At 25.9% G+C, this 25,254-nt stretch overlaps 3 protein-coding genes across 7 annotated transcripts in view; 1 reads left to right on the top strand and 2 right to left on the bottom strand.

Annotated features, from left to right (window-relative positions):
- Window positions 1–3,037: 3,037 nt before the first annotated feature.
- LOC112692343 lies at window positions 3,038–14,861 on the bottom strand. 3 transcript variants are annotated; one of them, XM_025566985.1, is made up of 28 exons: window positions 14,497–14,585; window positions 13,544–13,737; window positions 13,091–13,198; window positions 12,871–13,020; window positions 12,443–12,526; window positions 11,626–11,730; window positions 11,388–11,552; window positions 10,924–11,010; window positions 10,751–10,855; window positions 10,447–10,608; window positions 10,301–10,384; window positions 10,143–10,247; window positions 9,911–10,075; window positions 8,186–8,341; window positions 7,840–7,929; window positions 7,648–7,777; window positions 7,522–7,579; window positions 6,652–6,827; window positions 6,403–6,592; window positions 6,114–6,305; window positions 5,940–6,050; window positions 5,565–5,692; window positions 5,289–5,469; window positions 4,830–5,214; window positions 4,659–4,769; window positions 3,494–3,610; window positions 3,335–3,415; window positions 3,038–3,268 (listed from the first exon to the last, which is right to left on the bottom strand). In XM_025566985.1, exons 3-28 carry the CDS (start codon window positions 13,169–13,171, stop codon window positions 3,119–3,121), a joined length of 3,549 nt encoding a protein of 1,182 aa, XP_025422770.1. In that variant the 5' UTR covers window positions 13,172–13,198; window positions 13,544–13,737; window positions 14,497–14,585; the 3' UTR covers window positions 3,038–3,118. The 3 variants fall into 3 exon arrangements, with proteins under 3 accessions (XP_025422770.1, XP_025422769.1, XP_025422771.1); XM_025566984.1 differs by lacking the exon at window positions 13,544–13,737 and having other exon boundaries at window positions 14,497–14,861; XM_025566986.1 differs by lacking the exons at window positions 13,544–13,737; window positions 14,497–14,585 and adding an exon at window positions 14,288–14,488.
- Window positions 14,862–16,300: 1,439 nt separating this feature from the next.
- On the top strand, window positions 16,301–19,252 carry LOC112692354 (putative uncharacterized protein DDB_G0282133). Of its 3 annotated transcripts, none has more exons than XM_025567004.1 (6): window positions 16,301–16,487; window positions 16,693–16,910; window positions 16,982–17,305; window positions 17,365–17,475; window positions 18,618–18,762; window positions 18,964–19,252. In XM_025567004.1, exons 2-6 carry the CDS (start codon window positions 16,694–16,696, stop codon window positions 19,121–19,123), a joined length of 957 nt encoding a protein of 318 aa, XP_025422789.1. In that variant the 5' UTR covers window positions 16,301–16,487; window position 16,693; the 3' UTR covers window positions 19,124–19,252. The 3 variants fall into 3 exon arrangements, with proteins under 3 accessions (XP_025422789.1, XP_025422787.1, XP_025422788.1); XM_025567002.1 differs by having other exon boundaries at window positions 16,311–16,405; XM_025567003.1 differs by lacking the exon at window positions 16,301–16,487 and adding an exon at window positions 16,560–16,598.
- Window positions 19,253–23,660: 4,408 nt separating this feature from the next.
- Window positions 23,661–25,254, bottom strand: part of LOC112692444 (vigilin-like) — a 13,011-nt gene continuing 11,417 nt past the window's right edge. Inside the window, exons 2-7 of the mRNA XM_025567125.1 lie at window positions 25,071–25,178; window positions 24,807–24,985; window positions 24,603–24,734; window positions 24,389–24,535; window positions 23,963–24,118; window positions 23,661–23,891 (exon numbers count right to left, since the gene is read on the bottom strand). Coding sequence (XP_025422910.1) covers window positions 23,661–23,891; window positions 23,963–24,118; window positions 24,389–24,535; window positions 24,603–24,734; window positions 24,807–24,985; window positions 25,071–25,178 — 953 coding nt within the window. The remainder of the gene's footprint in view (window positions 23,892–23,962; window positions 24,119–24,388; window positions 24,536–24,602; window positions 24,735–24,806; window positions 24,986–25,070; window positions 25,179–25,254) is intronic.

Here is a 25,254-nt window from a genome sequence, read left to right as displayed (position 1 = left end):
ATTATTTACAAGCATGGAATATGATAGCTGCTTTAAAAAAGAAATTACGAGTATGTATTAAATTTGTATAAAAAATGTCAAAATTTTTGTAAAAAAATAAAAAATCACTTTTATGAAGAAGATTTAATTAATATCGAAGATAAAACGTATTTAAAAAAAAAAAAAACTTTCTAGGGAAAAGTGTTGTGATAAATCAAGAATTATATCTCCATAATATGGAGATATAATTTATTTATTATATTATAATAAATTTAAATATGATACTTTTTTAATTATAGATACTATTTAAAATAGTATTGAGTCATGATTCATGAAAATTTATTAAAAGATTTGAACTGGTTGAACCCCAGAAGTTTTCCAGTAGGTATTTAACAACATTGAAATAATCCCTCTATCAGCTTTGAGTACTTTATGTAAGATGTCTGAATTAAATCATCAATTAATCCTAACAGAATTGAAACAATTTTCCAGTCAATATGAAAACTTTATACCACAAATATCTAAATATACTACCGATTGTGATTCAGGAAAAAGTTATTTTTAAACAATGAAGATGTAAGTGGAAGTGATGAAGATAATGATAAAATATCAAAATCAATAAATTGTAATAAATGCAACAAATGTATTCACTGTGCATTTTTGATTGTACGAGAATTATCATGTCAGTCAAATTTATTTATCATTTACAAGTTTGCTTTGTTATTGCCATCAACACAAACAACTTGTGAAAGAGTATTTTCAGAGCTTAAATGTATAAAAACAATACTTCACTCAACATTACACTAAAATCATCTTACCCCATTAATGTTGATGGAAAAAATGTGGCTATTAACATCAAAAAACTGATTGAGACCATAGCTAATTCATCTTATGAATTAAAAAAAATTACTTTTATAAAAATTGTATTTTATTATTTAAAGAATTCTTACTATTTCAAAAATAATTAACTGTAAAATTGCTTTTATATTTAATAAGTTAACTCATGAATTAACTAAATTGTTTATTATGATCCATATAAGGACGGATACAGTGGTACTAAACGGGGGGAGGGGGAATTTATTAGTTATCAACCAAAAAAAGGTTATCATCTATTTCAAAAAAAACTTTGTTGGAATATATGACACTTTTTTTATGAAACGGGGGGGGGGGCAATTGCCTCCATTGACCTCCTTGTATCCGTCCTTGGATCCATATCGGTAAAAATGTTAAGTATATATATAGAAGTATCTTAATATGTTATTTCAATAAAATGTCATGTACATTTTTAATTACTACATAAATTAATTTCTAAATAAACTCGAAGGACCTAATCTTGATGGTTTTTTTTTGGGAGTGGAGATCATGGCCCTCATGACCATCCCCTGGATTCTAAATAAATTATGCACCTTAAATAGTAACATGAAGTAGTGAATATTACATACAAATAACTAAGTTTTTGACCTTCGGTAAATTGGAATGCCTCCATCGGAATGATTGTCGATAAATGATTCGGCTCCGTGCCGCTCTCTTTCTCACCCACCTAAAGGAACTATCCCCAGCAGCTGCCCTAGGGCTTGTCTATCACGTTCCGCGTCCTCTTTGGCAGCCATCACGTGTATCTCAGTTAAACGGGTTTGCCAGCATTAAGGGGTCCACCAAGGGCCGTGTTAAGGAGGGTCAAAGGGGGCAATTGCTCTCGGGCGCCGTAGTTTTTTAAAAGTAAGGGGGCACCCTTATCTGCACTTAATATGCTACCTGTGTCCAGTGGACCCGTAGAAAAAATGTTGCCCCGGGGCGCTGAAATGTTTAACACGGCTCTGGGTCCACCTGAGTTGAATAGCCCTATAACCTGGACGAGACGTTCCCTTTTCCATTCTAACACTTTGCAACGTATTAACGTGTAGCGCTCAGAGCCCTATTAAATTTAATAATCTCCCCCTTCAAATAATGTATATCTATTAATTTATTTATACATTTTTGTGCATTTATGTTTCAAAATTAAAAATTATTCTAAACAAATGACATTGAAAAACATTGTTTGACACTAATCAGAGATTTTGATTATTCATTTTGTATTAAAAATTACTATTACAGGCACAGATGCCAGCAGGAATTTTATCAGAGAGAGAGAGACATCATGCATAGTATATACGCTGATTTCTAAATTATGCTTAAATTATTTAAGTTATAATAATTACATAGGAATATATTTTCATTTTGTTTAACAATATAAAATATTATACCTAATTTTGACACCTACTAAGTAATACTACTAGAAAATTTGATAATGATAATAATAGTCTCTATCCTACATATTTAAATGTTATCCTTTTTTTTAAATCAAGGAAGTGCAAGTGAATCACCTTATGCCCCTTTAGTGGCACCCAAGATTACAGCATCAATCATATGACTATTACTGATTTAATATTGGTGCATTATGAAAGATCAAATTTTCACTAAAATATGAAAATATAAAACAATTTATATTTATTATACAAGAAATTAATTAGTAGATTATAGATTTCTATTATGTATCATAATTTATAATATGTTAATTTATATTATAATATCATTCATTTTGCAGTTGAATTTTGAGCATAGGTTCAAAAAGAATATTTTAGAATGTCCAAATTCAACATATACGTAATGGGTCTAAACCAGTGGTTCTCAATCTTTTTAGGACCGCGACCCAAATTTTCTTCCAGAAATCTATTGCGACCCCATAGTCTTACATTTACAGAATCAATAAAAATAATTTCAAAAAACAAATTTTTTTCTCTTTTATTACTTATTTACTACTTTATAATAATAATAATAAAAATAATAAAGTTTTTTTTATTATTAATATTAATATTTAAATATTTAAATATTTTCTATTAGTTCTATAGTCTATAATTTATACAATTTAAAAAAACAAATTTCTTACAATCTGTATAATTAATAAAACTTCTCGCGACCCCCCAAATATTGACTCACGACCCTCTAGGGGTCGCGACCCACAGTTTGAGAAACGCTGGTCTAAACAATTATAATGCATAGTTATTGGAAAAAAAAAACCTTTTTTTATGACCTATAGCTTTTTTATTGAACTTAAAATATAAAATAAAGTTAATAAAATAAGTTAAATTAAGTTTCATAGTCAACATTTATTAAGTTCTGTAGAAATTATTTTGTAAAATGAATCAATATAATTATCAGATATTGTTTGAGATGGTGATACAAGCGTAAAACCACTTTGTGTTCCAATTGCCAACCAACGAAATGAACTAAAATTTTGATTCCATGAAACCTGAAATCAAATAAATCAAATCTTTAAAATTACATAATACCCCATAATTGAAAATTTAACTTTTACCTTAGTAATATTATCGAGAGGATATCTAAGCAATGGCTTGGTATCATCTTTATTGCTCATTATATTTTCATCAAAACGGAACTAAAAATATAAAAGATTTAATATAAAAATTGGATTGAATTAAAAAAAAAAAAAAAATGAGTGAGCAAAATTAATTACAGATTTGAATTCTAAACCAAATATTTTAATAGTCTCATTAAAGTGGCTGTAATTTGAAACTTCTGAGTTTGATGTATCATTTGGATTAAGTTTTCTTACTATCAATTGAAGTGTAGCCTAAAGTTAAAAAGTAAAATATGATTAAAATAACTAGAATTGTCACTAAAATAGATTTATAAAAGATAATTAATTTTTTTACATATATTTACTTATTCAAATTTTGTATAATATTATAACTTCTGTAACTTATTTACCTGGAGACATTTCAAATATATAGTTCATTTATTTTTTTTTATAAAATTTGAAAAATTTATTTTGAAAATAAAATTAATTAAAACATGAATGGCTAATCTTTATTTATTCAGTCTATTGCTTGCCATCTCTCTAATTTCCTTTAAGGTTTTGACTCGTGTGTCGTTTTTAATTTGTCCTATACATCATTTGAAGGATGTCCTGCAGTTCTATTGCTTTTTATCATACCTTCAAAAATAATATCAAACAACTTTCTGGATGTCTCAAGGTTTGTTCAACCATTTTCCAACACCTTGCTCTCATTACATCCATAAATGCATAGATGCTTTTCTTTTACAGTTCTTGTTACCTCATTGCTAGTTTTACTTTCTATACAACTTGTCTTTTCCTTATGGCTCAAATCTCAAAGGTTTCTAGTTTTTTTCTTTACAATATCATTTTTAACCTATGGTGAAATGTACATATATTGTAACACTCCATACATACATATAATTTAATGAACCTTTTCTTGATATCAAGATATATATTTATTAAGGTCAATAATTTATTAACTAATCATACTATTATCCTATAAATAAAAAAAAATATTAAAAAATTTAAAACAAATCAATTAGAGCAATAATTTTCAAGCACATACTATTTAAAAAATAAAAAATAATACATCAAATTTACTTTGCTTGAAATAATTGTATGAATACATTAATTTACAGTTACAAACTATAATAACTATAAAAAGTCAAACCAATTTCTGTCAAATTCCACACTAACTTTTTAAAATATATAGTTTTAAAATATTAGTATATATTAATTAATAAATCACAGTTGTTATTGATTTTATTACAATTAAAATTGGTTATATTGTTTTATTAAAATACAGGTTTAAATTGATAGCATTTCAATTTCATAGACTTACACAGTTTTCTTTTTTTATATGATTGTTTTCAGGTAGAAAAAGTTTTTCATAAATAACTCCACCTTCATCCCCAGTTGCAATGATGTTCATCCAATCTGATGCAGAAACAGACTAAAAAATAAAATCCGATAATTTAAATCTATCTCTATTTATAAGAGTAATTTTACAAACCCAATGAGTACTTCTTTGAAAAAAAGTAGGACCATATAAATCATCCTCATCAATACTTTTTGATACATCTCCAGATTTTTCAACAAAATTTGATTTTTCTCCATCACTATTTGTGTCTGAATCAACAAATTTGAATGACTCATCATCACTTAAGGAATCATCGAGAGTGGTTTTTTTAGCCTTTATTTTAGGTTTTTTTCTAACAGTATCATTACAATTGTCTACATCATTATTTAATTTGCTATCATTATTCACAACACTATTATTACTAATTATTTTACTACTATTGATCACACTTTTTATAACATATAACTCTGGATTGTAACCTTCAACGTCATCATTATAATTTGAAAAATTGATAGTTCGAACTTTTAAGAATAATGGACTAAAATATAAATAAAATATAAAAATTCATATTTTTTCAATTATAACATAATCAATTATAATTAATCAACTTACTTAACACCTTTACTACAATACACTAATGTATAACATTGTTGAAGCCAAGTACAATCAGAAGGACTATAAGATTTTTTCTGAAAAATTGGAATTTCAGTTGATTTTAAATCCCATAGAGTTACATGACCATCAGTTGCTGTAGTAGACAATATCAAAGAATTAAAATAATTCATAGAAAGTCCTAAAAAAAAACAAAATTAATACACCCATTTCAATTCCAGCAAAATAATTGCTATTTAAAATAAATAAAATAAATACAGAAATAAATGCACTAACCTGTTATGCTACATCTACTCGCCCTAAAAGTGTGGCTTGGATAAAGTATTTCATCATTTAAGAATATAGATTTAAAATTTATATTGAACAAACTCACAATACCATTTGAATAACCACAAATGACAGTTCTAGAATATTTAAAACAAAATAATTTTAATTAAATAAGAATTTTTGTATACGAAAAATATATAAACATATTTTATGTTTGATTAGTTACCATAAAAGAAAAAGAAAATAAATATCACTCTATTTGAAAATTAATCTTTGGTTATCAGAGTTGGAATAAGACATATATTAAGAACTGATTTTGTTTAAAAGAACTCTGTATTACTTTTAAATACACTAATTAAGTTATTTAATTGTTACTATATTTACTTAAAAGGTGCAATTGCTTGCCAACAAACTTTTGTACATTGTACACCACCTTCAATCCATTCACATTCAAAATTTCTTGCTATAACAGGTTTGGCTTTGTAGATATAAAACCTAAATAAATTATACTTATTACAATAATTTTTTTTTTATTTCATTATAAACATTCAACAATACATTTCAGAATTTTCATCTGTACAAGGCATTGCAAATATGGGACAATCTCCACAAGATGTACTTAATGCCAATAAACCAATTTTATTATTAGGCTCATAAGCTCCTGAAGGACACCATGCCATATCCCAGACAGCACCAAAATCATGAGCTAATCCATAGGACATATATGGCATATCAGCAACAGATTCATAACTAAAAAAAAAAAATATTCACATACTTATGAAATAAATTATATAACGAAATATAATAGATATTGTTATAAAAATAATAAAACATTACCAAAGCTTACTTAATATTACTTAGTGAATTAAATTTCCATAATTGTAAAAGTGATGGATATTTGTAAATGTTCATCTCTTTATGTAGTAGATCAGGTTTAGGATGACATGATATTGCTAAATACTGAGTTTGAACTTCTTTTGGAACAGGACACCATGATAAAGCCCAGTTGGGACCACCAGTAAAGAGCATAAATTTACCTAAAAATAAAACATAATTTTATTAAATATAAAAACAAATATTTTAATAATAAATATACCATTGACATGAGCAGACTTAAATAGACTAACACAAATTTGTTCATTATTAGAATTAAATACTTTGCAAGACTGCTGAATGGATGGCAAATACCTTAACGCTTCTTCATTATTCAAAATTTTTACATTACATTTAAAATCTCCATGATAAATGGCTTTCCAAAATGTTTTAATATAGCTAAAATTAATTAATTAATATTAATAATAATCTTATATATTAAAAAAAATTATGAAAACTAAAGTCAGTCTATCCGGCCGATTTCCTTCATTTTTTTTTTTTTTTTAAATGAAAGGTATTAAGACACAAATATGCCAATAATCATTGAAATTTACTCAACTCCCACCAACGTGATTCTTCCCTGTACATTTCTTATGGGACACATTAAAATTCTCATAGCTCCTTTTCCAAAGAATGAATCTTGATCGTTTTACTTTAAGAACACTCAGTGGATCATGCTCTTTCTTTTGAGCTATTAACTGCTTAAATTTGTTGAGTTTAAGGAAAGTTATGTGTGCACAGTCAACTTTACTTTCAATTTTTTCAAATACTGCATTTTCATTGGCTCTTATCCAGTGATATAATAACAAACAACTCACAAACAATACTAATATTATTACTTATATTAGCTTATGTTGTCTAGAAGGAAGCACTGTAAAATGATTTTATGTAATAATTACACCCTTTCATACACAGTCTATCCTAATGCTGTGGAACATATATTTTAATAAACACTCTCTGTCATTTTGATATGTCTTTCAATTATTGATATTAAACTCATTTATTGCTTTGTTAAAATGTGTTTATGTATTAATCTATTGCAAATTTTCGCAATGAGTATACTAATTAAACAGTTATTAAATTTTTAACTTACAATTGGTAGTAATTTAATAAAGGTATTAAATATATGTTTTGATGTACATCATTTTTACCTGTGAAAATCAATGACATTATAAAAATAAACTATAAAGATTAATTAAATACAAATAAAATTACTTACTTAATATATAATCTTCCATAATTTTTTTACTTGTTATGAGATTTAAATCAATATTATGGATTGTTGAAATGTGATTAGTAATATCATTAATACTAAATGTTACAAAATCACATAAACGACACATAAGATCCTGTAATTTTTTTTTTTTTTTTAATAAAAATATACAATGCAAATGTATAGTAAATATCTTACAAAATATTCGGTCACATATTTTGTATTAGGATGAAAACTTAAAACATTTGGAGGTCTTCTTTTTCGTCGCATTTTGTAAAATAATGCATTCTAAAATAAATAAAAAACATTGAATATAAATAAATTTTCTAATTTACTTCATAACTAAACATTGTGGTAATAAATCAATGTTAAATATTAAAAAAGGGGAAGAAGAATCTTTTCATCAATAGTTTTAAGAATGTAATTAATAATTACATTTTTATTATTTATTACATTTATTATTTAAAATATAATACATTTTTTGAATGATACATATAATTCAATAAAAAAAAACTCAATAGGTAATAAATTAATTAAAACTTACATCATCAATATAGTTAGACCAATTATTTTCTGTTTTATCACTATTTTCCACCTTACTATTTGCACCTTTACAATTTTTCAATCTATGAGATAAAAATGAAGATGGTTTAATTTTAGTTCCACAGTCTTCACATCTTACTAATAAAAGTTTTATATCCTAGAAAATATATAAATAGTATATAAATTATTTGTATGTATATACACAGCACTCTTTTACCAAAAATGAATGGCACACATAAATAGTATTAAAAAAAATATATATATTAATAAATATAGAATGTCATGGTCAATTGGAATAAAGCGGCAGTGTCTAAAACTTTAAAAAGCATAGTCAGTGGTTTGAATTTTATCTATGGTGGTTTCTCTTTCTATGATAGAACAACCACCGAGGAGAAGAAACCACCAAGGCTTCCTCTATCTAAAATGTACCACAAAAATAAACTATCAACATTAAAAATTCTAAACCACTATACTAAAAAAAACATCAAATAAACTGAGTTTTTATGGATTAATAAAAAAAATATGTAAAAATATTAGTGGACCCAACAAACATAGTCTGATTAAAAAAAAAAACCTGTTAACCTGTTTTATGTAAGCGAAAAATGTTTTCTATCAAATCAAATAATAAATCTAAATCATTCTCAAATCAACTTTATCACATATGCAACTTTTCATAAAAATCTGACCAACCTTTTAACACATTGATTGTCATGCGACAATGATTGTCAATGCAGAGTACTAGCATACAACAGTATTTTTATGGATACCGGTGGTTTACACTTTGTTATTATTTATACGCCATATGACCGCATGCTGTCATAATCACATTTATTTGTAAAACGAAATATTTCCGTAGCTTTAAAGTTATGAAGATTATGTTTGAATGATGGCGAAGAGGAAAAAATTTCGTGTTAAATATACTATTTGTCGTAAACTGATTATTTTATATACACTTAATTATATTATGAAAATATCACTATATAATACATTATATCATATTTATTATTCAAATAATTTGTTTTAAATTTAAATTTTTAAATATCAACAAAATACAAATTATAAATGTAATACAAAATATAGTTATTGAGACATATACTTATAAATAAAACATACAAAATATAATGAAAATCCTTAGTTTGTGTAATGTAGATTGAAACAACTAATACATGTATACAATTTATATGGTATGGAAAATGTATTTTTCTAATATTCATTATATTTCAATATTATTCTAATAATTGACAAACCATATCGTTATTTACTTTGTCTCTTTGGACACAACGCCAAATTAAAAATACAATCATAATAAAAATATCAACGATATTTTATTATAAATGACCGCAGGCAGTCATATGACAAACAACTGACTAATAATGATATATTGACAACGCCATGCACCTGTTGGATACTATAAATATCATATTCATCCACAGTAAAATCTTCGTTATGAAGATAATAACATTGGAATTACTTTATTCTCATAATTTTTTCAATAAATATATTAACATTTATGAAATAAACATGGAAAATAGAACAAGGCCATGTAGGAAAGATAGTGATACAACCACCAGCTGCCGCATGGCAGTCAACATGTTAAGAGTTCAATGATATACACAGACCAAAAATATATATATATAAAGATAAATTAAATAATAGTATATTATGACTTAAAAATGTCATATAATTACAAATAAATAAAACAAAAATAATTAACACTATTACTTACATTAGCAGTTTTATTACAAAATATTACATGACTGGCAAAACCTGAAATGCTTCTTTTAACACTTTTGCAATCTTCACAAGTCAATTTCACTGATCGCGAACGAACCACACTAAAAGGTACAAATTGTTTCAATTTTGCCACTATAACATCATAGTTTTCTAAATCCTAGATTTTATAAAACAAAAAAATATTACTTACTAAAATAAATTAATAAAATCACATTTTTACTTACAGGTTTATCTTCTCCAACAATCCAGCATAAATTGTTATGTTTAGAACAATGTTTAGAACAGTATTCTATATAAGTCATTTCTTTGTTACATCGTCCACAAGTTACCTAAAAGTGTATACTATAGAATTGTAAATATCCTTTAAGTTTGAATAACTTACTATTGATGCATTTGTTACTTCTATTTCTGATTTTTTATTTAAGTCATTACCACTTTCAAAATCATTTATTAAATTCAATTTATCCTAATAAAAATATTAATGTTTATTATATTTATTGATTTAAATAGAAATCTGAATAACTTTACCGGTCTTAATTTACACTGTTTTAAATGGCTAGCAAAACCAGGTACACTTTTTTTTTCTACTTGACACCATTCGCAGACAAATTTTACTTTTTTTTCGCGAGCTGCATCTTTTGGTAAAGTTTGTCGTAACAAAGGTTGTGTTATGGCTACATCATCAAGATCCTAAAAATATAAAATAAAATATTTAAAACTTTTAAACAATTAAAAATTTTAGAATAAAATATTTTATTTAATTGTATACTTTAATAATAATTTATATTAACTAATCATTCATTTTATACTAAGATAATTTCAATTAACTTACTACTTTTTCATCACCATTTATCCAGCATAAATTATAATGAGTTGCTTTATGATTTTCTGTAAATTCTTTATACAGCATAGTATTATTACATAAACCACAAGTTACCTTAAAAAATATGGAAAATATATAATAATTAATAATGGCAACATTTAAATACTTTAACATATGCATACTGGGGAATCTGAATCATATTTAGAGTCCTTATCAATAGTCTCAAGTGAATCAGACACATCAAGTTCTGGATGTTGTAGTGATACAAACTAAAAAAAAGTTTTTCTTATTATTCAATTATTTGTTTAAGAAATGTATATATTATTATAATTATTAATATCATTAATAGTTATTTGAATATAAATATAAGACAACTATTTTTTTTAAATATAAAGTATTAAGTTATTTCAGTACTTTATGATTTTTCATAAAATACAATATATTGAAAAAAAATGATAATTTAAGAACCTACATTTTTTTTCTTATCTTAACAAATTTCTTTCAAAACAAATGATTTAGATACAGAAAAATAATTTAAGTATGAAAAAATATTTTTTAAATCAGTATCAATGTAATTTAAATTTGGTATACAAATTATTTGGTTAATTTAAAATACTCATAGTTTAATTGTTAAAATTGTAATTACATTTTGTTCTTTGGCACATTTCATCACATGAATAGCAAACCCTAACAAACTGTTTCTCTTTTCTCCACACCATTCACAAATAAAATAATATTTTTTTACATTTTCAGTAAGTTTTGGTAAAATTTCCTTGAGTAATTCAGTTATTTTGTTCTGATTTGAATAATCCTAAAAATACAAATAAACCAAAGATTAATTTAATGTTTCTAAAATCATATAAATCAAACTTAAAATAGCATACTAATTTTTCTTCACCATCTAACCAACATAAATTATAGTGTTTATATCTATGTTCATTTTTGTATTCTGCATATTTCATACTTTCTTTGCAACGGCCACATGACACCTAATTATGAATTAAATGATAAATCAAATGATTTAATTTAAGTGACAATATACCATAAGCTATATAATAATGACTGGAATATGGACTTCAATTAGCATAATCAGTGATGCTTAAGTAGAAAAGTAAATGTAAGAAATAAACAATAGACATCCACCCAGTGGTGTATACAAGGGGTTAATGTGGGGATCAGATCCTTCCTTGGCCTTTTTTTAAATGTTATAAATTAATGTGAATGCGTTAGAAACATAAAAAAAACTAATGATGTAAAATTTGCAAATGATCCCCCCCCCACCCCATTCAAAAATGATGAATACTCCACTACATCCACCCATTACTATTAATTTAAAAATAGGTGAAAATATTTTCTTTGAGATGAGAAATTATAATTATAGAAATTATTACAATATTTCATATATCTTAACTAGGTTTAACAATACACACCAAAAAATCTATATTCAGTATAATTATAATAAAGAATACATTTAATAACACACAAACTTAACATCTTGTCTCATCTTCCATTACTACAATTATTTAACCATTTAAATATAAAATAAAATATTTAATGCCTTTCATATAAATAGATCTTGGCACCACTAAACATACTTTTGAAATATATTAAATTAAAAAGTAATGTACACAATTATTTATAGATAATTACCATACAAATTATCAATATCTCATATCATATATCAACAAATCATTTACTTACTATAGAATCATTAGAATAAGTAATCGATGAACTAGAATTTTTCTGAAGATCTTCCTGATTTATATCATTTTCACATAACATTGTCTAAAACAAACAAAAAAAATATTAAAATCAATTTTTTTTTTAAATGTTTTTATTAAATAATAAAAATAAACAAATATTTTATAAATGTTATATTATATAATATTTATATTTGTTAAAAAATTACATTTCAAAACATACTTTTTTTTTATAAATATAAATATTTTAAAAATTAAAATGTATTACATATAGTCAAGTATTTTGGTACATAAAACTTATAAAACACCCTAATAAAAAATGTTTAAACAAATAATAGTTACAAGTATACTTGAACTAATAATTAAACAAGTATTATTGTTTATACTATATAAAATAAATTATTATCACTTCTGAAAATGTATACTTACTTTCGCTACGCAATTTTTTAGATGTTTAGAAAATCCAGCAATGGTTAATTTTATATCATCGCACCATTCACAAACAAATTTCGACTTAGTTTTAAGCATCTCAGAATTTTCTTTTAATATTTTTTGAACCTGTGATGTATCTGTGAAATCCTATATGAGATATATTAATACTTAAAATAATTTAGCTTAAACAACGTTAATATTTAAATCAAATCCTTACAATTTTATCCTCTACGCCTTCTAACCAACAAAGGTAATAATGACTTTTACGGTGTTGAATTATATACTCATGAAGGCTCATTTGCTTCTTGCAATTACCACAAGTCACCTAGATAATTGAAACTGCACGTGTAATTATGAACAGTATTTTTGATACTCAATAATTCAGAGCTTGAAATTGTATTTTAAAATTAATATTCAACAATACATGAATAATGAATAATATATATTAAATATCTTTTTGCTAAAATCATCATTTTTAAATAAAATGTTATAACTTATTATTTTTGTTTTAATATTTATGTGCATTAGAATAAATTCTATAATGAGTTATGATGTACATTGAATGTACACTAATATGTACAAAAAAATAACTTTAAAAATGGTAATAACATATTTTAAACACGGTAAAAAATGTAATATAAAAATAATAAGATATCTATTCTATAGGTACCTGTTGGATATATAGATGGCAAATTAATATTTAAAGTGAATTTTAAAATAAATAAGAATGTTAAGCCTGTAACTGTTGAATCGAAATTCATATTTTTTCAAATTCCCTTTCAACTAAGGAATACTACTAGGAGCAGTGCTGGATTGCCCATTAGGCATTGTAGGCAGAGTAGGATCTCACTCATTTAAGGGACCCTGTGAAAATAGAAAACTATATATTTTTTTATTTAATAATACCTGTATTTTATTTACGAATTTACGGGACTAAAGTCAGTATGAAATATAATATATATTAAGTTGTATATGTTATATGCATTAATAATAATAAAACGATTTTGAAAAAAATAGAAATAATATAATAGTTAATTAATTTTTCTTGCAAATAAAAAAAATTTAATAAACATGATTTTATTTATAATACAGTAAAACCTTGATAAGACAGAATCGCTTGGGATCATGACTTTTTTGTGTTAACAGGGTTTCCGTCTTGATAGGGTTAGTTAATTATATGTAATTTGAAACGGACCAAAAAAATGTCCCGTAATACAAAGGTTTCCGTCTTACCAAGGTTTTACTGCAGTTGGTTATTATTAAAGCGGTTAATTTTAATTATTGGATAGTAATGTTAAAGATGTGTGTAAAAAATAATTTTGTAGGGCCCAAAATTTTAATTGCCTAGGGGCCCACAAATGTTTAATCCTACACCGACTGGAAGTATCTAAAAATGACTGTAACTAATACATGCCTATTTTATTTACAATAGTAATGAGATGCAGCATAAGACTTTAGGTGCAGTTACAATAATTCCAATTTTTTATCACTGATTTAATTATTTAGGCGCGTACATCTTTTTTACATTAAACTCCAAATAATCAAATGTTTACGATGTCTAGTACATTATAAGTGTATACAATTATATAAAAAGCATTTCGTTACGATGTAGACACTTCTCACCGTGGAGTCATGACTGATAATGCTCGGGGTCACGAGATTCGAGATTGATTCGTCTTCGTCGTCAAACTCTACTTTGACTTTTACGTTTTCGTGATCCATGTTGTAACAGTGTATTTCGGGATTCCGCGGTTGTCGTAATTTTACATTTGATAATCGTATGGTCTGGTGATGGTAAAAAAAAAAAACCAGTTAGTCGACAACGTTTGAAATACTTCAACCATTGGATCACAAAACGGGACGTAAGTTATAAATTCGAATTAAATGATTCGATCTATACAGCCATGCCATTTGAACACGGATCCTTTCCCGGTAACAACAGGAATAGTAGAAAAGTTTCATATCACGAACGTTGTTAACTGATGTGAAATATTGCCTGTTCAACCGTCCCAGTAGCACGGGAATTTTATAATTCAGTGATACCACTACACCGATGACGGGAACACATTTTCACGTCATAACGACCGAACGTGGTGATAAGTCTACAGAGTAATCGCACATATTATTATTATTATTCATAGACATATAAAGATATCAATATATCAGGGGCGTATACAAGGAGGGGTCATATCCCCCCCCGTAGGCACTTTGAAAATTGTATAAAATAGTGTTCTTAATGTTAGGAAATGATAAGGAAACAAAATAATATTGCAAGGATATATATTGTAAATTATTATTTTGACACATTCAATATATATTTATTTTATTATTTATTATTTAAATGTGCAGATACCTACTTAGGTTTAGGAATTTTTTTTTCATAATAATTTGTTTGCAACTGATCTCCCCCCCCCATAAAAAAGTTATGTATATGCCACTGCAATATGTATATGTGTAGGCGTAAACTGGGGTGCAAGGGAGGAGGGAGACAATTGCCCCCTAGAAATAATTAAGAGAGGCAGTACCCCCTCTGACATTTAACATACCTTGTTTTAAAATAAGTACAAAACAGTTAGTTATAGCTATTACAATAACATTTTTTTTTTTTAAATCTTAATTTTAAATTTTCGCTTATCTAACAATAGAAAATTAATAATTTTATATAATAATAAGTAGGTAGTAAAGAGGCAATTAGCCTAGGATACCCTTTTCGTTAGATATGTAATAATATTTTTGCCCCCCTAATAAATTTCCAAGTTACTATGTGTCCATGGCAGCGTTTCTTAAACTGTGTTCCACGGAACCATGGGATTTCGTGAAGATCATTTCAAGGTTCTGCGACGCTTAAGTAATTTTTTTAAAAATGTTTAAGAAAATTACTTTAAAATTTCCAACATAAGGTTAGTAATGGTGAAAAAATGTTAACATTTTAGAAAAAAAATCTTTGTATATTTAAATAGCAATGTATAAGCCGTATGGAATAGTCTAAATTTATATTTAGTCTATTTAAAGTAAATATTATTAAAGTATTTTTATTTTAACATATTTTTCTAATTAAATACCTTTAACACAATATTATTATATGATTATAATTTATTTACAAATAATCCTAAAAAAAGATAAAAAGCTAAAAAAAAATAGGGATTCCATAATAAATGTGGATACCAAAAAGGGTTCAATGGATAAAAAAGTTTAAGAAATTCTGCTCTATGGTATTATGTAAACGGTCAAAACTGACCTTAGGATCCAGGAGAAGAGAAGGGTAAATTGGAAATTAACAAAAAAACGTTACCAAGATACGGATTTTTTTTCGGTATGGAATTTTTTATTTTTATTGTAGTCTTGATTCATGTTAAGAGAATCGCTCTGTATATAAATTCCGTATCTGTAGTACAAATTATATTTTTCCATGTTGATAAGCACTGCGAATTCCCGCCAATTTTACGTTCCATATTTAAGTGCTTTATCCGTAATCTGAACCTCTGAACTCGGAACATGAAAGTTTCAACGTGTCAATAATACTTGAGGGAATGTAATAACTGTTACCCAGCTTTGAATATAGAAAAGTTTTCTTCTCATCTACGGAGGAAATTATAAAATAAATTGTTTTTTTCGTAATTTTTTATTTTTTTTTACTTTGTATTTTCGTAATAATTTTTAAAAGATAAATTTCACCTAATTTGTTTAAGTTTAAATCTGTGTTATTTATTTTATTTCTAAATAAAGTGATTATTATCAAATTATATTTGTTTTATCTACATCTATCTAATATTATCATATTCATTGTGATATTTAATTAACAAAAATCTGATGTTTCAGGATGGATGAACACACATTTCAGAAACCATTTAAGACTTCAACAAATAAAAAACCTACCTCCTCTCACAGCATTCATAGTACAAATAAAAATTCTAATTCAAAGAGTCTTACTAATTCTAACCGTTCTAATAGTAATTCAAATTTAATACCTAATGCAGGCCAACGATCCAAAAGTAATTTAACTACTAAGAATAATGAAATTTCTGATGGACTTAAAAGTAAAAAACAAAATTTATATTATTCCAATTCATGTAAAAATATAAATTAATTATTATTTATTTTGTTGTAGAATTAAACTCAAACATTAATCTTGAAAGGAATGGTAGTATGCCAAATTTAAATACTATTGGTAGTAGAATGCGTGTTGATAAAATTACTAAACTTCGATTTGAATATGATAAATATCTAAGCAGTTTAGAAGCAAAATACACCTTTCAAGTAACTGAAAAAAAAATAACTGCAAATATTAATGAACAAAAAAATATTTTTAGGGAAGAATTTAATTTGCTTAAAGAACAATTAGTAACTCTTACTGAAAAAATAAAATTAATAAGCAAATTAAAAATAGAAAAAGAAAACTTGGACAAAAAATGTGAAGTACTTGAAATGCTCAGTATGTGAATTTTATCTTAGTATTAAAAAAAAATATATTTCTAATAGTAATTTTTATAGATAAAAATACTGCATTTAATGATACGGATGAAGAAATTATGTCATTATTTACTAGTGTAGCATCCAAAGTTATTGTTAACAATTTTAAGCAAATGGATGAAACTGATTTAAGTAAGTTGGCTATATTGAATAACTTTAAAATATCTGGTCGTATATATTTACAATCTTAAATGTAAAATAACGGTTTGATAAAAATGATAACTCCAGTAAAAATTATTAATTGTTACTTTAAAATAAAACTTAACTGATTTACTCTTTGAATTCAATCACTAAACTGATCTTGTGGTTCAAAAACATTCTCAGAACTTTGAGCAGATCCAGGAGGAGGGGGCATTGGAGGAAAGTGCCACTTCTGTTAGAAAAAAATAATATTAAAAATAAAATATATTTGGAAAACTAAATAATTGATAAAAAAAAATAAAAAAATTAACAGTTTTAATACAATATTATCACATTATTTTGATGGAGGTTATGACAATAAGTGGTGATGTTGTAGATGTTGTCGAGAACTTTAAATATTCAGGATCATTTGAACAAGAGGATGGGGGTTTCGACATGGATGTAAAACATAGGATTAGGTACGGTTGGATGAAATGGAAAGAAGTGTTGGGCATTTTATGCGACAAGAGAATTCCTGATAAGGTTAATTTTACAAGAGTGAGACCAAGTGCTTAAAATGCTTAGATGGATGAGTGGAGTGACAAAAGAAGATAGAATAAAGAATGAATATGTGAGAGGTAGTACTGGTGTAGCATCAATAGTGGACAAGATGAGAGAATAGACTAAGATGGTTTGGGCATGTGATGAGACAAAAGGAAATAAATGCAATAAGAATTGTTATGAAAATGATCGTTGAAGGGAATAGAGGAAGACCAAAAAAGAGATGGTTGGAAAAATCGAGACGAGTTGAGGTTTAGGACAAGGGTGGTCGAACCTAAATAGTCAAGAGATAGGCAAAAGAGAATAAGAAAAAATGTTGATGGGAGTCCAAGCACCCTCCCCCCCCATGACATCCCTAAATATGTGTATGATCAACTATATTAAATAATTTCTTGTTTAAAATGTCCCGAATGTAAATAGATGCTGGATCTGCCCTTGTTCAAATCCATCCAAATAAATATCATATGTTAAAAGCCTTAAGAGTTCTAGAGAATTAATAAAATAATTTATTGATTTTGATTTTCTCAACATTGGATTAATATGAAATGCAATATGCAGTATGATTATTAATGTACATTTTTTTCATTTTGCAGATACTGTTAAAGTTTTAATGGAAGAGATAATAGAACCATTAAAGTTAATTGATTATGAAAATAAAACCAAAACACGTATTATACTTAAAGATTTATTAATCAATATGACAATGTTAACTAAAGAGTTAGATAATTATAAGTTGAAGTAAGAAAAAAGTTTGTTTAATAAATTATTGATATTAAAATATATTCAGTGTGCATAATTAAATTATATAAATGTACAAGTATGTACAAAAAATTATTAAATTTATGTGTATTTTAGATTAAAAATAAAATTTTTTGTAGTCGATTTTTCTTACAATAATAATAGTTTCAATTAAAATCTAACTTTATTTTATTTTTCAAGATGTGAAGAATTATTTGTTAAGCAAGAGAACCTGCAAAATTACAATACATCAATGCAGATACTGAAAGATCAGTTTGGTGAAAATTCAGATACTACTTTACCACCCACTATGAATAATCTTATTGAGAATATTAAAAAGGTATTAAATGAAGAAAAATAGCAAATTTTATGTTTTATAGTTAAACTAAATATAATGTGTGATATAAAGTTTAGTCTAAGTCATGTAATTCATATATATTTGATGTCAACATTTTAAATTTATCTTATTTTTAATTTTAGTCAATAGTAAACAGCATTATTTTGTATTATAATATTATTTTTCCTTATTAGTTGTATCATTGAATGTAATATATGTATATATTCTTTGATTGTCATTATTATAACAAAATGCTATAAGATAATTATTAATTGTTTACAATTATTTGTAAAATGTAAATATATAACTAATAACTTCACATTTTTAAAACCTTTTTCTAAGAATTTTTGTTCTTTCTTTTATCTATCTATTTAGCTTTGATCTTACACTTATTTACAACTCATTAATTAGACTAATTGATATATGTAATTACTAATTTATATTATAATATTTACTATTAGACTACAATTATATGCCAAAAAGACCCATAGTTGAAAAAGTAGAATTTGGAGCTTAAAAAAGAAATGAAATCAATACTCAAATTCTGTGCCTCAACTTGAAAAAATATCAGTTCACAAAAATTTCAAGTTATTCGACTGTATAAACATTGAAAAAAAAAATTAGCACAGGATGTCGGGAATTATAGATTGTCGACAAAAATTTGAGTCTTTCAGATTAACTCAGAAACTCCGATTTCTTATACACTGTTCTATGCTAATTTGTTTTCTTAGTATATTTATTTTATTAGTATAAGATCTATTGTTATAACCAGGGCTCGGAAGTTGTAGCACTACAAATTTTACTTTTTAGCTCTTAAATATACACTTAAAAACTAAGATATGCGCGAAAAAAAAATATGCATTTAACTTGAAAATTTACTAGAAAAAAATGTAATGTAATTTTACAAATTATTGGGGTCATAGATGTCTGGACTGGTTGAATTATAAACTGTTGACAGAAATTTTAAATTGATTAAATATATTTGTAAAAGTGTACTTATAATTATATTATTTTATATAAAATTGGAAATTACTCTGGATTATTAAAATGTTTGATAAAATGCAATGATACAATTAGCATAGGTGTGCGCAGGATTTTGTATCGGGTGCAGCATACATTTTTAACCGGCCCTAAAGAACAATAACAGCCCACTTATTTCCTTTATATAGCATCTCCCCCCCCCCCCCCGGAATTCTTTTTAGCCCCACTGTGTAAAAATTGAATATTTTATAACTTCATATAATCACTTTTGTACCCAAATGATTATATGGTATATCCCTGCCACTATATAGATTCATCACTCTATAACTAACCTATTATAGTTATAAGAAATATAGTAAACTGTAAATAAAAAGTAATAATATTTTTATAAAATTTAGTATATTCATTTATACTTTTATAAATATATTTAACATCACATATGTAATTAATTACACTACTCAGACTGCAGTAACAGTGAAAAATCGTTATTCAATTACAAACATAATAGTCGATTCGGTTATGTGATTACTGATTAGGTACTAATTATGGCATCTATTCCGTTTTCGTATCACTGCACGTCTGGTTGAATGGTTAATGCGCTATTGTCATTGTGGTTGTGTCTGTATTTGTATACTGTATAATCTAGTGTGTAGGCACGTCGAATTTACCCAATAATATAATAACACACAGAAAATGCACAGTCTTTAGTTCTTCAAAAAGGTAAAAAGAGAAAATACATTGATGAATATGTAAAATATGGATTTTCATATGTAGGAGATTTTGACTATACTAAACCTAAGTGTATTGTGTGTGGTGAAGTATTTTCGAATAGCTGCATGAAACCTTTTCTACTCTTAAGACATTTAGAAACAAAACATGCCGATTATAAAAATAAAGAATGTGATTTTTTTAAACGTTTAGCTAGAAATAATGAGAATACGTCGATTTTGACATCATATATAAAGCCAGCTAATAAAGATAACCAAAACGCGATTGAAGATAGTTATCGTATTGCAAAATGTGGTAAGAATCATACAATAGCTGAAAATTTGATTTCTCCTTGTACAAAAGATACCGTTCAGTGTATGTTTGGAGAACGTAAAAAAGATAAACAGTATTCCTCTTTCAAATAATATAATTTCTCGTCGAATTCAAGATATGTTTGAAGATATTGAGTTGACAGTAATAGATAGAATAAATAAAAGTAAAATTTTCGCTATTCAAGTTGATGAAAGCACCGATGTTACCAATTTCGCAGTTTTACTTGTTATTGCAAGGTATTTAAATAATAATGAAATCGAAGAAAATGTTTTGCTTTGTCATTTATTGTCTGAACGCACAACTGGTGAAGATATATTCAATGTTATTGATTGTTATTTAAAAAAAAATGAGTATTTATTGGTCCAATTGTTGTGGACTATGTACCGATGGTGGAAAGTCAATGTCGGGTATATATTCTGGTCTTCGAGGTTGCGTTATGAAAATAGTTCCTAATATAAACTGGAGTCATTGTTGTATTCATTTAGCATCTAAAAAACCTTCCAAGAGAACTAAAACTCGTTCTTGATGAAGCTGTTAAATTAGTTAATTTTATAAAAGCAAGGTCTACAAATTCGAGAATATTTAAAGCTATATGCGAAGACATGATGAGTCCTCATTCAAGTTTACTTTTTCACACAGAAGTTAGGTGGCTATCCCGTGGCAAGGTACTTGCACATTTATTTGAACTAAGACATGAGGTCCAAATATTTTTTTGAAGATCATTCTTTTCAATTATATCCAAAATTACACGACTGCAATTGGCTTCAGGCGCTTGCGTATTTATCTGATATTTGTTTACAAATAAACAATTTAAATTTGGCACTTCAAAAAAATTCAATAATGATTTTTAGTGTTTCGGATAAAATTAAATCAATTCTTAAAAAATAGATTTTTGGAGGGTATGTATTGAAAATGACCAACCTGAGGTATTTGAACGTTACACAATTTTCTATCTGAAAATAAACTAGTTATGTCTCGGTAAATTAAGAAAAACATAATTGAACATCTGGAAGTGTTAAAATTATCGTTCAAAAAAATACTTTTCCAAACCTGAAAAAGAAAACAATTGGATTTCAAATCCTTTTAATGAAGAATTCTTTCAAAAAGCGTCATCTTTATCGATCGTAGAAAAAGAAAACTTGATAGAACTTTCATGTGACACGACTTTAAAAAGTGAGTTTAAAAGAAAAAAAACTTTTTAATTTTTGGGTAGATATTAGAAACGAATATGAGCGACTCTCTGACAAGGCAATTGAGTTCCTATTGCCATTTACTAGTACGGAGTTGGTCGAAAGAGCGTTTTCTTCATATATATTTATTAAAAATAAGTATAGAAATAAACTTAATGCAGCTCCAGATTTACGATTATACCTCGCATCATTTGAACCTGATATTAAAAAACTATGTAATTTGAAATAAGGTCAAGGATCTCACTAATTATTTTCATTTAAATTTTTTGTTTATTAAATAAGTAAAATAAGTAATTTTTTTATGTGTCTTATTACTCAATATAGAAATATATACATTATTACATTATATTATATTATTGTTATTTTTAATTAAATGTTTTAAGAGTGGTTTTGTAAAAAATTTTTAAAAATATAAAGAGGGGTACAATTTAGAAAAATATTAAGCTTAGAGGTACAGAAGGAAAAAAAGGTTGAGAACCGCTGCTTTAATACATAGACTTCTATACTAACTTGATAAACTACTCACCGAATTTATCATCGATATAATGATGAAATCTGGCAGAAGTGCTCTTATCATACATCCACCAAATTTTCGGTCGGCAAAAAAAATATTAAATACTTGCTGATTACTATTCTAACTATTTCTTCAATAAATAAGATTTAAATAAATGAGAAGACATAAAAGTTAAATATAATTATATAAAATACAAATACTGTATTTTTCACGAAATAAACATTATTAACAAATTAGTTTAAAATTAAAACATATAGTACCCATAACAAATTATAAAATACAACTTATTTGGTTAATTTATGTCGTTTACTAACAACATTTGAAGTTTTTGCTTTAGCAACATGATAAAGTTGCATTTATAAATATTTTTACAGATTACTATTACCTATTACTAAACATAATCTATGATTTTTTTAAATGAATTATTGGATCGTGTCATATTTTGTAGAATACTGAAATTATAACAATCATTCTCGGCCGAGATTATTATTTTTACAGATAAACCAGATATAATAGAAGCAAAATAACAGGTCAGTTCGAATAACAAATTCTCAATGTATTTAAGTCATTTAAAAACACTATTAGAACTCTTTAATAATCCTCCTCTATTTTTTACATCAATTAATATGGAATAAAAATATTTATGACTATAGTTTAGTTCACTTTATGTAATAAAGAATATTATCTTTCACTAGCATAACCAAGATTTTAAAATGGAGGGGGCCAAACCCAAAATACTAAAAAAAACATAATCAACAATTAACAATAAGTTTGTTAATATAGTAATTTTTATAATTTATTTTTACCAAAAATCAAAACAAACAATTGGTTGTAGTTAACGCAAGCTTTTGTGTAAACATTCTTTTTGATTGACCACTAAAGTGCCATGATATTTTTCATTGATTTCTACATGTTCTTCGATGACATTACCAATATCGATTATCATAACTTCAAATTTTGCTTTTGCTTTATTAACATTTTCTTTTTTACCAACAATAGTTATATTTTCATTAGTGGAATCAGTTTCAGGCGGGAAAATTATTCTTGTATTCGTTAAATGTCTGATCTGGAATCCAAGTATTAAACCATAAATGAACACATTGTACCCCCTTATATTAAATTATTTTAACAACATACCTTTTTAACATTGACTCCATTTGTTCCAATTAAATATTTGTGAAACTTCGGATTTACTTTCAAATCAATCACATATTTATGAAATTCATCAACCATTGTCTGAATTTGTGTAATAACATTTTTAACATCATCTTCAGGTCCTTTGATAACTATAGTCTATGAATAAAAGTTTATCTTTAAAATAACGGTTTACTATTTTTTTAATAGATTTTAGCATTTGGGAAATTTTCTTGAAAATTTACTTATTGTATTAGGGGAGGAGAAAGAGTTTCATCTCTTGAGACAATCGTTTCCTGCTCAAAGAGAGAAACTGCCAGAGGCCAGGTTCGAATCGATGTCTAAGCGTATATCACGCATATAATAACTTATAAAATTGGTTAAATTGTCATTTTAATTTATAAGTTTAATAAATAAGTATATTCTTACATTATCTCCTTTAACAGTTGGTAAATTCAATGTCACATTATCCCCACAATCTTCTTTTATAGATTGAATGAATTTATTCCCAAGATTTACAATGACATTTCTAACTTTAACATTTCCCAACACCATTTCCTTTGTTATTATATTTCCCTAAAAATACATGATTGATAAATTAAAAATAAAATTGAAAAATAAATAATCTTTATAAAAAACCAACAATTTCATTTTGTATTTCTTTAATCATATCATAAGCGATTAAAACTTTTCTTTTATTTCCCATGACTTTAATAACATCCTTATTGTCTCCTTCACGTGGAAAAAAAATTCTCGTATCAGTCTCTTCTCTAATCTACAATATTAAATTATATAAATAACAATATTTCTAAAGGTCGAATCACAAAAGTTAATAAATAATAATTACTTTTTTAATAAATATTGCTCTCTTTCCAGCACTAAGTTTGAGAAATTGTTTAAAAATAGGAATTTCCAACACATAGTTGATTTCATCCAATACTTCGGCCAATTCAGCTAATGATTTAAATGCTTTACTTACATCATCGTTTAAACCTTGTATTTTAACTAAATTATTTCTAGCCTCAACTAAAATATCGAACCAAATATTATTTATAAACTCTCAAAATACAAAAAATACAAACATATTAATACTATTAATACTATTAATTACCTGGACTGGGGAATAAAATTTTAACATTAAATATTTTCTGAAGTTCTCGAACTTTTTCACCATTGAATCCAATTATCGCTCCGTGGTGACGTTGATCAATTGTAATTTCTTTTTCAATTTTACTTTTCAACTTAATTATAATTTCCTCCAATTCCTAACAAAAATTTTAATTATTAAAAAATTA

Source organism: Sipha flava, unplaced genomic scaffold, assembly GCF_003268045.1.
Source record: "Sipha flava isolate LNK unplaced genomic scaffold, YSA_version1 73_pilon_pilon, whole genome shotgun sequence".
NCBI lineage: Eukaryota > Metazoa > Arthropoda > Insecta > Hemiptera > Aphididae > Sipha > Sipha flava.
This window is presented reverse-complemented; position numbering and strand designations above follow the sequence as displayed.

What these genes read in the sequence shown, in the direction of transcription:
- LOC112692343 (XM_025566984.1), bottom strand. Translation starts at nt 14,595, where the DNA reads ATGGATCACGAAAACGTAAAAGTCAAAGTAGAGTTTGACGACGAAGAC. An exon ending in AATGTGCCAAAGAACAAAAT is followed by an intron (nt 11,011 to 11,387) that starts GTAATTACAATT and finishes ACTTTTTTTTAG; the next exon opens with TTTGTATCACTACAACATCC. An exon ending in GGTCTAACTATATTGATGAT is followed by an intron (nt 7,930 to 8,185) that starts GTAAGTTTTAAT and finishes TATTTATTTTAG; the next exon opens with AATGCATTATTTTACAAAAT.
- LOC112692354 (XM_025567002.1), top strand. An exon ending in TGAAGTACTTGAAATGCTCA is followed by an intron (nt 17,306 to 17,364) that starts GTATGTGAATTT and finishes TAATTTTTATAG; the next exon opens with ATAAAAATACTGCATTTAAT. An exon ending in TTAGATAATTATAAGTTGAA is followed by an intron (nt 18,763 to 18,963) that starts GTAAGAAAAAAG and finishes TTATTTTTCAAG; the next exon opens with ATGTGAAGAATTATTTGTTA.